Raw genomic sequence first — 14,814 nt, forward strand, 5'->3', positions numbered from 1 at the left:
AATTGGATACATTTTTTGAAAACATTTTATTTAGCCCAAAATGTGACCAAAGCGTCATACTATACTATGTCATCGACCTCAATGTCATACTACACTGTTTCGTCCAAAATCTGACCTTTTTTTTTTTTTTTAATTTGGTCCAAAATTGGACAAAAACGTCATACTATACTATGTCGTCCAAAAATTTTACAATTTTTTTGAAAACATTTTTTTGTAGCCCAAAATGTGACCAAAGCGTCATACTATACTATGTCATCGACCTCAATGTCATACTACACTGATTCGTCCAAAATCTGACCAGTTTTTTTGAAAAAAAGAAATTGGTCCAAAATTGGACAAAAACGTCATACTATACTATGTCGTCCAAAATTGGATACATTTTTTGAAAAGATTTTTTTGTTGCCCAAAATGTGTCCAAAGCGTCATACTATACTATGTCATCGACCTCAATGTCATACTACACTGTTTCGTCCAAAATCTGACCATTTTTTTGAAAAAAAGAAATTGGTCCAAAATTGGACAAAAACGTCATACTATACTATGTCGTCCAAAATTGGACAATTTTTTTAAAACATTTTTTTTTGCCCAAAATGTGTCCAAAGCGTCATACTACACTATGTCATCGACCTCAATGTCATACTACACTGTTTCGTCCAAAATCTGACCAGTTTTTTTGAAAAAAAGAAATTGGTCCAAAATTGGACAAAAACGTCATACTATACTATGTCGTCCAAAATTGGACAATTTTTTTAAAACATTTTTTTTTGCCCAAAATGTGTCCAAAGCGTCATACTACACTATGTCATCGACCTCAATGTCATGCTACACTGTTTCGTCCAAAATCTGACCTTTTTTTTTTTTTTTAATTTTGTCCAAAATTGGACAAAAACGTCATACTATACTATGTCATCCAAAATTGGACAATTTTTGAAAACATTTTATTTAGCCCAAAATGTGTCCAAAGCGTCATACTACACTATGTCATCGACCTCAAAGTCATACTACACTGTTTCGTCCAAAATCTGACCATTTTTTTGAAAAAAAGAAATTGGTCCAAAATTGGACAAAAACGTCATACTATACTATGTCGTCCAAAATTGGACAATTTTTTTGAAAACATTTTTTTTAGCCCAAAATGTGACCAAAGCGTCATACTATACTATGTCATCGACCTCAATGTCATACTACACTGTTTTGTCCAAAATCTGACAATCTTTTTGAAAAAAAGAAATTGGTCCAAAATTGGACAAAAACGTCATACTATACCATGTCGTCCAAAATTGGACACATTTTTTGAAAACATTTTATTTAGCCCAAAATGTGACCAAAGCGTCATACTATACTATGTCATCGACCTCAATGTCATACTACACTGTTTCGTCCAAAATCTGACCAGTTTTTTTGAAAAAAAGAAATTGGTCCAAAATTGGACAAAAACGTCATACTATACTAAGTCGTCCAAAATTGGACAATTTTTTTAAAACATTTTTTTTTGCCCAAAATGTGTCCAAAGCGTCATACTACACTATGTCATCGACCTCAATGTCATGCTACACTGTTTCGTCCAAAATCTGACCTTTTTTTTTTTTTTTAATTTGGTCCAAAATTGGACAAAAACGTCATACTATACTATGTCGTCCAAAATTGGACAATTTTTGAAAACATTTTATTTAGCCCAAAATGTGTCCAAAGCGTCATACTACACTATGTCATCGACCTCAATGTCATACTACACTATTTCGTCCAAAATCTGACCATTTTTTTGAAAAAAAGAAATTGGTCCAAAATTGGACAAAAACGTCATAATATACTATGTCGTCCAAAATTGGACAATTTTTTTGAAAACATTTTTTTTAGCCCAAAATGTGACCAAAGCGTCATACTATACTATGTCATCGACCTCAATGTCATACTACACTGTTTTTCGTCCAAAATCGGACAATTTTTTTGAAAAAAAGAAATTGGTCCAAAATTGGACAAAAACGTCATACTATACCATGTCGTCCAAAATTGGATACATTTTTTGAAAACATTTTATTTAGCCCAAAATGTGACCAAAGCGTCATACTATACTATGTCATCGACCTCGATGTCATACTACACTGTTTCGTCCAAAATCTGACCTTTTTTTTTGGTCCAAAATTGGACAAAAACGTCATACTATACTATGTCGTCCAAAATTGGATACATTTTTTGAAAACATTTTATTTAGCCCAAAATGTGACCAAAGCGTCATACAATACTATGTCATCGACCTCAATGTCATACTACACTGTTTCGTCCAAAATCTGACCATTTTTTTGAAAAAAAGAAATTGGTCCAAAATTGGACAAAAACGTCATACTATACTATGTCGTCCAAAAATTGGACCATCTTTTTGAAAACAATTTTTTTAGCCCAAAATGTGACCAAAGCGTCATACTATACTATGTCATCGACCTCAATGTCATACTACACTGTTTCGTCCAAAATCTGACCATTTTTTTGAAAAAAAGAAATTGGTCCAAAATTGGACAAAAACATCATACTATACTATGTCGTCCAAAATTGGATACATTTTTTGAAAACATTTTATTTAGCCCAAAATGTGACCAAAGCGTCATACTATACTATGTCATCGACCTCGATGTCATACTACACTGTTTCGTCCAAAATCTGACCTTTTTTTTTGGTCCAAAATTGGACAAAAACGTCATACTATACTATGTCGTCCAAAATTGGATACATTTTTTGAAAACATTTTATTTAGCCCAAAATGTGTCCAAAGCGTCATACTATACTATGTCATCGACCTCAATGTCATACTACACTGTTTCGTCCAAAATCTGACCATTTTTTTGAAAAAAAGAAATTGGTCCAAAATTGGACAAAAACGTCATACTATACTATGTCGTCCAAAAATTGGACCATCTTCTTGAAAACAATTTTTTTAGCCCAAAATGTGACCAAAGCGTCATACTATACTATGTCATCGACCTCGATGTCATACTACACTGTTTCGTCCAAAATCTGACCATTTTTTTGAAAAAAAGAAATTGGTCCAAAATTGGACAAAAACATCATACTATACTATGTCGTCCAAAATTGGATACATTTTTTGAAAACATTTTATTTAGCCCAAAATGTGACCAAAGCGTCATACTATACTATGTCATCGACCTCAATGTCATACTACACTGTTTCGTCCAAAATCTGACCATTTTTTTGAAAAAAAGAAATTGGTCCAAAATTGGACAAAAACGTCATACTATACTATGTCGTCCAAAATTGGATACATTTTTTGAAAACATTTTATTTAGCCCAAAATGTGACCAAAGCGTCATACTATACTATGTCATCGACCTCAATGTCATACTACACTGTTTGGTCCAAAATCTGACCATTTTTTTGAAAAAAAGAAATTGGTCCAAAATTGGACAAAAACTTCATACTATACTATCTCGTCCAAAATTGGACAATTAAAAAAAAAAAAAAATGTTTTGCCCAAAATGTGTCCAAAGCGTCATACTATACTATGTCATCGACCTCAATGTCATACTACACTGTTTCGTCCAAAATCTGACCTTTTTTTTTTTTTTTAATTTGGTCCACAATTGGACAAAAACGTCATACTATACTATGTCGTCCAAAATTGGACAATTTTTTTGAAAACATTTTTTTAGCCCAAAATGTGACCAAAGCGTCATACTATATTATGTCATCGACCTCAATGTCATACTACACTGTTTCGTCCAAAATCTGACCATTTTTTTGAAAAAAAGAAATTGGTCCAAAATCGGACAAAAACGTCATACTATACTATGTCGTCCAAAATTGGATACATTTTTTGAAAACATTTTATTTAGCCCAAAATGTGACCAAAGCGTCATACTATACTATGTCGTCCAAAATTGGATACATCTTTTGAAAACATTTTATTTAGCCCAAAATGTGACCAAAGCGTCATACTATACTATGTCATCGACCTCAATGTCATACTACACTGTTTCGTCCAAAATCTGACCGTTTTTTTGAAAAAAAGAAATTGGTCCAAAATTGGACAAAACGTCATACTATACTATGTCGTCCAAAATTTGAAAAAAAATTTAAAACATTATTTTTTTGCCCAAAATGTGACCAAAGCGTCATACTATACTATGTCATCGACCTCAATGTCATACTACACCGTTTCGTCCAAAATCTGACAATTTTTTTGAAAAAAAGAAATTGGTCCAAAATTGGACAAAAACGTCATACTATACTATGTCGTCCAAAAATTGGACCATCTTTTTGAAAACAATTTTTTTAGCCCAAAATGTGACCAAAGCATCATACTATACTATGTCATCGACCTCAATGTCATACTACACTGTTTGGTCCAAAATCTGACCATTTTTTTGAAAAAAAGAAATTGGTCCAAAATTGGAAAAAAACATCATACTATACTATGTCGTCCAAAATTGGACAATTTAAAAAAAAAATTTTTTTAGCCCAAAATGTGTCCAAAGTCTCATACTATACTCTTCTATGTCATCGACCTCAATGTCGAACTACACTGTTTCGTCCAAAATCATACCATTTTTTTGAAAAAAAAATTTGGTCCAAAATTGGACAAAAACTTCATACTATACTATGTCGTCCAAAAATTGGAAAAAAAAAATTAAAAATCTTTTTTATCCCAAAATGTGACCAAAGCGTCATACTATACTATGTCATCGACCTCAATGTCATACTACACTATTTATTCCAAAATCTGACCATTTTTTTGAAAAAAGAATTTTGGTCCAAAATTTGACCAAAACGTCATACTATACTATGTCGTCCAAAATTGGACAGTTTATTTGAAAACATTTTTTTTAGCCCAAAATGTGACCAAAGCATCATACTATACTATGTCATCGACTTCTATGTCATACTACACCATTTCATCCAAAATCTGACAATTTATGTGAAAAAAAAGTTTTGGTCCAAAATTGGACCAAAATGTCATACTATACTATGTCGTCCAAAATTGGACAATTTTTTTGAAAAAAAAATTTTTTGCCCAAAATTTGACAAAAGCATCATACTTCGCCAAAAATGTGACAAAAACGTCATACTATATTATGTCGTCCAAAATGGAACCATTTCTTTTTTCACTATTTCTTACTAGTTTTTTTTAATAAGAAATCCATAATGAGAACATTAGATTTGATAACTTCAGTGTCGTTCAGTGTAAATCCAGTCAAATCTGATGCGATTGTCATTTGTTCACTGTGCATAAAATAAAAGCCTCAACACAGAAGTGAGTATTTCATGTTTTATTATTTGCAAAGAGAATATTCTCAATGGAGTTGGCATTAGCAAACTGTACATACATAAATAACCGTTTTCATATTTCATTTTTTTTTTTTTTTTACAGATTCTGGTTCGACAACACAGTGGCCCCGAGGTCGAGCCACTGCAGAATAATAAGCGCAGTTATTACAAAGCACACTATTCATGTAATGTCACAGCCATGTTCTAAAAACACTACCAGTGATTGATTGGCTTTCTCAAAAGCAGAGGACTTTCAAGTGCATGCTCAAACATGAAGATAAAAAAATAACTGCCCCGGATTTAAAGGCATTTCAACAATAATTTACAAATCAAGTTGTTTTTTTTCTAACAAAAGAGCTCATATTGTTTTTTCATATCGACTCCAGTTGATTAAATACTGAAATTAAAAACAGGAACACAAGCCTTGGCTCTTGGGGAAAGAAGTCGGCCATGTTGGCTGGACGGCTTCAGTGCAGTACCATAGACGGTGCTCGTGTCAGTGCTCGAGGTTCAGATTAACACTGTTTTTTTCCATTTGTGTCAATCAAAAAAAAGAACAAAAGATCAGTTTTATCCGTCCTGTTTCAGTCATTTTGTTTTAACGTGTTCTTCAAATGTGTTTTCTTCTCCTGGACGATGATTCAAGCTGATTCTAGTCTACAGTTTACCAGGTGAACGTCCCACGGCGGTGGAGCTTCATCTTCATCAATACTAACAATCTATCAACTGATTTAACACTAAATAAATAGTAGCAGCACTGGATATCATGGACAAAAAAGCATGGTCGACTTTGGCTCCCAACATATAAGATTATATAAATAGTGCTTTTTTTTTCTTTTTTTTTTAATTGAGTTCACATGTTTCTTTGTAAACCTTGAAAAATAATATATACATTTACATTTTAAGTTAAAACGACATGAAATATTTGGGTGAGGAGAGGGAGGAGACTCCATGGAAATGTCCATTTACTCTGAGGAGTTGGCGATTTAAAGGGTTGAGGTGATTTAAGGAGAATGGATGTGCAACGTTCATGAGGGAGGGTCTTCATACCTTCTCTGACACACTTCATGATGGATGTGGCTCCCCAGTAGGGGAGAAAGAGTTTGTCGCTTTAGGGCACGGAGTGAAGAAAGAAACATTCACAGGAGTCAGCTGAGTCATTGGCAAAGCAGTAGGTTTACGGAGATTCATGTGCTCCTCAAATGGGCGGAGGTCCGTTGGTGTAACGCAGCATTGGATGGAAGGAGCGAGCGAAGTTATTGGCGTGGTGGCAGCTGTAGTCCTCCTCGGTCATGGGCACCAGGCAGGCGAGACCGATGAGGAGCAGGAGGAGCAGGTGGACGGGAAGCGCGGCTCTGAGGACGCGCAGCAGGAAGGACGGGCCCTTAGAGGTGGAGGAGGACGAGGTCGAAGAGGAGACGTCGCCATCCGGGAAGTCAGAACGGGAGGAAACGCAACCAGCGGCGCCTGGTGATCTGCTCCGGCTGCAGGAAGACGAAGACGTGAGTGTGAGTTGGACGGGGACCAGAACAGACCTGAGCTCTTAGTATTTGCAAACCAGTGCTTTGTTATTAAAAAAAAATCCTTTTTTTTTTGTTTGCATTTCTGTTTCAGAAAAATGCTCAAACACAAAATCACAATTGTGTCATTGTTTTTGGAGATATTGTATATACAGTTACATGAATTATCCTGGAAACATCAACCTGAGTTTAAAGGTACAGTGTGTAAAATTTAGCAACATTTATTTTGTTGATTTCCTACCAAATTAAAATACGTTCACCACAATTTTACACACTGGACCTTTAAGAGAGTTGAGATGGACATTTTTCAATGGAAATGTCAAAGGAAACGCCTCTGATGATTTAAATATATCGAGTTGTTTGCAAATACTTTGTCACTCATGTCCCAAAAAAAAAAAGGCAAGAGATTGAACACTTTAACAACATTAACGGGGGGAGAAGAGAGCAGACGTTGAACACACACAGTGGACCTGCACAAACACACAAAACAGGCACAGCACACACTACAAGAAAAGTTTAAATGATGAGCTTTTGTAAGAGTCTCACTGAGAGCGAGTGGGGGGGAGGTGGGGGGGGAACGCTGTGGATTTTCGAGCCGAGTGTGTGAGAGTTCAATGCCACGTCTCATTCCAAACAGAAGCAGAAGAAACGCAACATGCCTCCCTCCCTGGAGACTGACTCCACTCGAGCCAAGACTGGAGGAGAGGAACAGCATGTTCTTAACGGCGGCTCATCCTCACTCTTAAGGCTGGAGGAAGGTCAGACGCACCGGCGCGCCTCCAGTCGCTCGCTCTGCAGCATATTTCATTCATTCTCTAACAAAAAAAAGAGCTGCCGTGAAGCCTAAGGTTTTAAGGCCAGACAAACTCTCCTGCTCTGTTAGATTTGAATTGTCCACAGCAAATTCACACGCGACAAACACTCACGGCGAGACTAGTTTAGCAGCAGCCGAGTATTTGGGCCTGCGTGTGTTATTGTTGGCATTAATGGAATGATACAGTCAGAGAAGGGAGTGAGTTTAGGAGTCTGGAAAGGAAACAAAGGAAAGAAAGTGGGAGTTAAGGTAGAAGGAAAAAGCCGCAGGAGCGTAAGCATCGTATCCTGCCTCTACAACTATGAAAAGAATGAAACAGGAGGGAAACACGAGAAAGAAAAACAGAGCTCAAGGAAAACCAGACTGACTGAGGAGGAGGTAGGGAGGGTTAGGGTTACTGGGATTCAGATAATGCCATCTAGTGGGCAAGGAGAGTTCTACAGAGTCACTCTGAGAAAGGAGAAGCAAAATGTATGTTTGTGAAGTGTGAAGAGAAGCAAAGAGGAGCAGCGAAATCAAACATTTAAAAGAGAAAGGGAGCAGCCTGATGAAGGCGATTCCCCACTCGGTTCAGAGGTGGTAACATGGCCTCTAGAGTCAGGGAGGATCATGGAACACATGGTTAAAGCCTGAAGCTATTAATCGATTCAAATCTAATGAGGAAAACATGACTGATTGTCATCAAATTCATTTTGTAATTATCGTTTTCAAATTAGCAAAATTTGTAAATCAATCAAGCTTCCATTTGGCTGTAGCTTTGGTTCCATCAACATCCCGTGTGTCTAGAGTCCAGGAGAGAGGTACCTGTGGCGGGGGCCGCTCTCAGCGTGTCCTGGGTGGGCCTGACTACTTTTGCCTCGGGGCTGTACCACATAATGAGCAGGGAGGGGGTAAAAGAAAGAAAAAGAATGTTTCAGTCAAGGGCAAATCAAGACCAAGGCTCAGATGACAGGAAAAAAAACATAAATAGAGCCATAACTTTGCTTAAGAAAGAATCATCAACAAACAAAGGAGCAGCAACATAATCAATGACAGTGATTGATTTTTATTTTTAGACCCAAGAAATCTGGCTTCTCAAGACTTAAATCCTGAAAAGTCATGTTAAAAAAAACCTAACATGAATCAAATATCGTTATTAATAATAAAACCTTTTTTTTCTTCTCAAATACAATATCAATATCTATCCACTACTGAACAGAAAAGCCAGGTTTTCTTGTAAAAACTTTAGCATATCAACATGGTGTGGGGGAGCAGCAAAAAACATCTCAGGCAAAAATAAACCTTTTCATTTACATGTTAGCAGAGCTGTTGCAAAGGGAAAACGAGTTAAATAAATAAATAAATAAAGGGGTAGGAGAGCGGAGAATGTTTGGGTGACAGTGATGACTCCCCCTGCTGGAGAACATGAGGTAAAACATTACCAGTCGTTTGCGGCTTTGGACGTTCGCGTCTGTCACGGGAGCAGCCGAGCCACAGACTTCTGATTTGACAGCAGGCGACGGCAAACAATCCTGAAAAATTCATCAAAAACAACCAAGTCAATATCTACTAATAGAGAGAAAGATTTTGTTATTTCTACATAATAAATCCACGCCTCTCTGACCTGCTGTACGTCCACAGCCTCCAGTCTCCTCTCCAGACCCTCCAGGTCTGAGTTGACCTCCCTCAGGAGCAGCCTCAGCCTGTTCCAGATCACATGCACCTTTTCCTGAGCCTCCAGACACTCGCTGCCGAGCGGCTGGATCTGCTCCGGGGTTTGTGACTGCAGCAGCAGAGTCTGAGGTCTCGTGTTGACCAGCAGGTGAGACGAGAGCTCCTGAAGGGACGACACCTTCTGCTGCGAGTCCAGCAGCTCGCGCTTAATTTGCTGCGGGGAAGAGGGAGGGGCCGTTAATGTGTGTGTGTTTGATTATCACTGAATCTAATCAAAGAAAAAATATCCTATTTTTGAGGGAGTTTGGATGCATCTCTGCATGAGAGGTAGTGTCCACATCCCAGATCCACATCCCAGGGTCCTTAAATTTCTTAAAAAGCACTCTCAAATTAGAACTTGAGGAACAAAATGATCTTTTTGATGACCATCTAAACAAATTTGACTCCTCTCCAAACTCTATGGACTTTAAAGTCAGCTTTGGGCATGAAAGAGGTTTTAGGTTTTTCATAGTGAGTGTGATATAAAGGCTGAAACTTCAAATACAGCAGCATGATGTACATAAAAGCCAGAGGTGGAGAAAAGTACCGTGAGAGTCTTGTGATGGGATCGTAACGTGTCACGATCCACTCTGGGAGGGACTGGCACCACCTCGTTCCTCCTGCGGTCGATGTTCTCCAGCCACAGCAGCAGACCGTGACTCATCTCATGGAACTCCTGAAAGTACGCATGGTATAACTCATTTAGCCTCTTTATTCCTTTTGTTTGTGGATGGTTTAATCATCATTTAATCATGGTGTTAAGTCTATTCAATTTTAATGCTGGTTTCACACAGGAAACACATATAATGTTTATAGAAAGAATCTCTATTATCCTAGTAGTAAAACAAGTAAAATTAAAAGTGTAAACTAAAAGATCCCATTACAGAAAAAATACATGAGTCCACAGTACTAATATAAAAAATAAAAAATAAAAAAAATCTATGACACAACTACTATTTATTTCATGCACAAAAGTAAGTTTTTGTTGCATCTTTTTATACCTGGCACTGCATCAGCGCCCTCTGCAGCTCCTCCCTCCAGTCCTCCAGCGAGTTACCGAGCTGATCCCAGCGCGAGTTCATCTCTTTCAGCGCGTCCCTCAGCTCCCAGGCTTCCTCAGAGTCGGACTCTGTTTGGAGGAAGTCTGCGCTGCTCAGGTTGATGGACAGCACCTCTGATTTGTGGGCGTCCATCCCCCTCTGCAGCTCCTGAGAGCGAGACACAGAGTGAGAGTGTGAGGAATGAATTAGACCGTGTATACAGAGAGAGACTGTTGACAAAGACAAGTGAAACATGACTTCATGGTGCTACTAGAGAGGAAAGGCTGAGAATAGCTCAACTGCCAACAGATATAGTGCAGCAAGGGATAAGGATTTGTTAGATGCTTTATATTTATAGAATGCCATGTACAGGCAGCAACAGCTGGACTTGTATTTGAATATGTGAGGGTCAGTTCAAGGGCAAATGACTGTGAAGCAGAACCCACTGAAACTGCAGCACTGGTGGTTGCAAGATTCATATTTGGCAAAGATAAATGATCACAGAGATAGTAAAAGCAAATAGAACTTAACTCAAATTCAGAACTGAGTAGTGGGAAAAAACTTATCAAATGCACGTGTCGCGCACTAACCTTGAGCGTCTTGATTCTCTGCTGGATGGTGTGTATGTCAGTGCTGAGCTGGAGCCCTCGCAGCTGCCTCAGTTCCGCCTCAGACTGACCCAGCCAGGTCCTCATTGTCTGCACATCTGAGATCAGCTGCTGCCACTGCTGCAGGTACTGTTTGTGTCTGTGTTTCTCGCTGAGTGACTGAGCCTGGATCAGCTCCCAGCGCTCAATCACACCTGGAGGCAAAAAACAGATCGAGTTAACACGTCAGCTCATTCTGGATTTACACGAAGAGGCCATCTGTGTATTTATAACTGACCAGCACTCTGAGTGTCTGTGCTGGTGGGCTTGTTGAGGCCCGGCATGTCATCCTCGTCTTCAGTGAGTTCTTCTTCGGTTCTCTTCACAGCGTCTATGCTGCCTCGACACTCTCCCATCAGACGCATCTGGAATACAACACAAGCATTTCTAGATGATGCTTTCTACACTTAGCTTCAGTACACAATGTACCTTTAAATCTTAACAATGTCTCATCAAATATGACAGTCTTTCAGTATGTCCTTGAATTAAAGGCAGCAAAAATATAGGACTCACATAGCCCATGTACGTGGAGTCAATTTCAGGGCTGGAGCGGTTGGCGTTGGCCTCTCTCTGCTGGAGGTGATATCGCCCAGCGTCCAGAGCCTGATCCAGCTGCCTCAGACTGGCCTCCAGCTGATCTGGCTCACCTACAAACAGCAAGGTCACAACAAGGTCAGGAGGAACTAAGAGGGTTAAGGTTTCATTAGCATGCAGCGAGTGTGGACTGGTGCTGCAATGGCATGCATTAATCTGTAATGCAAGAAAATGTCAAATGGGGAAAGGAGGGGAAAAAAAGGATTTAACCCACTGGACAAATCATATTAGCTGTTAAATGCAAAAAATAAAAATGCAAAGGTTGAAGGTAGTATATTTAGTGAGCATGCAATGGTGTCATCTTTGCAAAGAGAAGCGCAAAGTTTTATTTTGATGATGGGTCATGCAGCTTTGATGATGGGTGGTAACAGACTCGTGTTAAAAAAAGGTTTGTTTTATTTGTGGCATGCTCCTTTAATTCATGCTCCACTGGAGCTGCCTACCAGAGGACGATTTCAGTGTGTTCTCGGTCAGTTTTATATAGGCCTCTGGACTCTCTGGGATAACTACATCTGGGAATAGAAACATACAACATGTATTGGCTATAATGTGACTAAAAGATTTGGTGACGCATTTGCATTTATGTCCTAATGCCAGATCTGGATTTGTGGAAACTCATCCTATCTTTTTTTTGTTTATATTTCTTATATGTTTGAGGAGTAGAACAATTGGCTGTAGATTGTCCTTATTCAAATGCATTTCAAAAGATTCCCTGTTTTCTTATTACTTCCTCACAACTGAAACTAATTCTATTTGACCAAAATATCTTCAAATGATCAAATAAATTATATTTATTTCATCTCATCTGTTCTAAATTAAGTTGAATTAACAGCTCAGTTTTAAATGTGAGTAAATATATTTCCATTACTCATTTGTTACAGGAAACTTTCTTAATCGTCTATGATGAGATGTACATTCTGCTGTAGAGAAATCTGACCTGTGCACTGAATTAAAGACAAATGAAATGAAATTTAGCGTGTGCACAATGCAACACTGTCACAATCCTGCCAAAAAAATATATCGTTCCTTCATGCAAAATTACCTAAAATATATATTTATTTTTTGAGAATCAGCAATGGAAAAACGTCTTGTTTCCATGCACAACAAATCAGCATATTATACACGTTAAGTCCACTATCTTTAACACATTTTGTAAAATCAAACCAACCTGATAGTACTGTGGCATCTGTCCTCAGATACTCATCCTCCTCCTCTTCCTCCTCTTGCCCTCCTCTTTCTCCATGACCTCGTCCTCCAGGACTCTCCAAACCTCTGCTCAAGTCGTAGTCGTGGTCCCACTCTAACGGGATGGAGTCCACGCTGGCTGGAGTGTCTCGTCCCGAGCGGTCGGCGCGGATGAGGGCAGTCGTAGCTGTGGCCTGGCGACTGGACGATCGCGGTGAAGAAGAGTCGCCCCACTGAAGCTCAGAGAGGTCGGCGCTTTCGTCCATGTCGAGTTCTCGGTCTGATCCGTCCAGCTCGTCGTCAACCAGCTGCAAAGAGTACACAGAACATGGAAGATCATACACTGTAGACATTCTCAAATTTCATTAAGTGTGAGAATGCAGGTTGGGAGGTGAGCATATGTAGTGCACTGACTGTTAACATGTCAATGTGACATACTGTATACAGTTTGCATTTTGCTCCTGGCCATCTGTCAGTGTGAAACTATGACACATGTTTTCACTATGTCAGAGTAAGTGAAGGACGACAGCTGTAGATAACATTTAGTAATGTATATCAGGGATGGACAATCCATGCAAAACATAATTCGAAAGCGCTGTCTAATTAGTGGAATAATGAGGCTGAGGTAACGCTGCTCTGCGCTGCACTGTGAAAACAGAGTGCTCACATATGTGGAGCTGCTGACCTGCGACAACATCACTGTCAAACTATAAATATGCCATATGTTGATACATAAACCACATTAAATTCTGCATGACTCATGTCTTGCCCTCAAATGATCTTAAAAACTGTGTTCAGTGATTTAGAAAAAGTTCTAGTTCTTACTTCAATTGTTTTCTCCATAGAAAACATATTAAGTAGAAGTATATTCTCTCTAAGTCCCACCTCTGAGATCTGCCTCCATCAGATCCATCTGATCTGATGCTGAATACAATACATTGGTTTCTATGAAAAGAAGGTAAACTTCCTTTTCTGTCAATGTAATAGTCGCGCATGCTAATCGACATTTAAAAAACAAAACAAATATCAAATTATTTGATAATCATGACCCATCTCTCTCTCCACATGACTTCACTGAAATTTTTCAGGTTTTCTTCATGCTACATGATGAAGTCGTCTGTGTATCTGCACTCACAGGCAGCCGTGTGAGTTTCTTGTAGTATCGGTCGACTCGTCCAAACACCTCCTGACAGTATCTCTGCAGCTCCTCCAGCTCCTCCTCGATGACAGCTGCGTCCAGAGGTTCACTCTTCTCGATCAGAGCCTCGCCCTGTCTGAACACCAGCTCGATTTTCCCCGTGTTCAGGTAGATCTCCTGCTGGAACGCCTGGAACACACACATGCAGCACAGCATAGGTTTAGAGCAAAGGAGATCTTCATCTAACAATGGAATGTTTTTCCATATCATATCTCGAGGAGAAAAAAGTTCTGTTTTGATAAACTGCAGATACGTTTAGTCACACCTTACAATAAAGCAGATAACATAGATTTCAGTTCCATTTTAAACTAGAACACAGTGTGGACTGTGATATGCATCACGTGGCTTGTTGCGTCCTCCAAAACCTTCACAGTATTAAAACATGGAGCAACATCTCACCTTGAGCTGTTTTATCTTGGCCTGTACGTCACACTCGGAGAAGTGCTCGATATTAGTGAGCTGGAGGTCCATCTCCGTCAGCCACACCAGGATGCTGTCTCGTGCCGTCTCGAACTCCTCCCTCTGGCTGATAAAGTGCTGCGTGATCAGAAAGGCATAAAGACAAAAAAATACTCAGTTTACTTTTACATTATCTAATTTATAGGATATAATTACTTTACTAGAGGATCATGGTATTACCCTTAGTCTGCGTAGGATGGCAGCTACTCTTCTCTGCAGGTTATCCCATCGCTTGTTTCCGTTATGAACCATTTCTCTGAGACGACAGGAGGAGTCGGTGCGGTTCTCACGAGCCAGGCGTCGATACTGTTTGTTAATGAGCTCCAGCTGCGTCAGACACTCCTGCACCTGCCGCTGGAAGGCCTGCAACCAAAACGCATTAAAGCTA

The 14,814-nt window shown here is 39.1% G+C and overlaps 1 protein-coding gene across 1 annotated transcript in view; it reads right to left on the minus strand.

The window, feature by feature from the left end:
• Nucleotides 1-5,314: 5,314 nt before the first annotated feature.
• Nucleotides 5,315-14,814, minus strand: part of syne1a (spectrin repeat containing, nuclear envelope 1a) — a gene marked incomplete at its 5' end in the record, with an annotated part of 103,554 nt that continues 94,054 nt past the window's right edge. Inside the window, 14 exons of the mRNA XM_083898728.1 lie at nucleotides 5,315-6,761; nucleotides 8,416-8,474; nucleotides 9,033-9,122; nucleotides 9,215-9,478; nucleotides 9,851-9,979; nucleotides 10,305-10,511; nucleotides 10,934-11,145; nucleotides 11,229-11,355; nucleotides 11,504-11,637; nucleotides 12,028-12,096; nucleotides 12,753-13,077; nucleotides 13,905-14,096; nucleotides 14,367-14,504; nucleotides 14,607-14,789. Of these exons, the coding sequence (XP_083754854.1) occupies nucleotides 6,476-6,761; nucleotides 8,416-8,474; nucleotides 9,033-9,122; nucleotides 9,215-9,478; nucleotides 9,851-9,979; nucleotides 10,305-10,511; nucleotides 10,934-11,145; nucleotides 11,229-11,355; nucleotides 11,504-11,637; nucleotides 12,028-12,096; nucleotides 12,753-13,077; nucleotides 13,905-14,096; nucleotides 14,367-14,504; nucleotides 14,607-14,789 (2,415 nt within the window). The 3' untranslated portion in view covers nucleotides 5,315-6,475. The remainder of the gene's footprint in view (nucleotides 6,762-8,415; nucleotides 8,475-9,032; nucleotides 9,123-9,214; nucleotides 9,479-9,850; nucleotides 9,980-10,304; nucleotides 10,512-10,933; nucleotides 11,146-11,228; nucleotides 11,356-11,503; nucleotides 11,638-12,027; nucleotides 12,097-12,752; nucleotides 13,078-13,904; nucleotides 14,097-14,366; nucleotides 14,505-14,606; nucleotides 14,790-14,814) is intronic.

This window comes from Microchirus variegatus (genome assembly GCF_963457635.1).
Source record: "Microchirus variegatus genome assembly, chromosome: 12".
NCBI classification, from domain to species: domain Eukaryota; kingdom Metazoa; phylum Chordata; class Actinopteri; order Pleuronectiformes; family Soleidae; genus Microchirus; species Microchirus variegatus.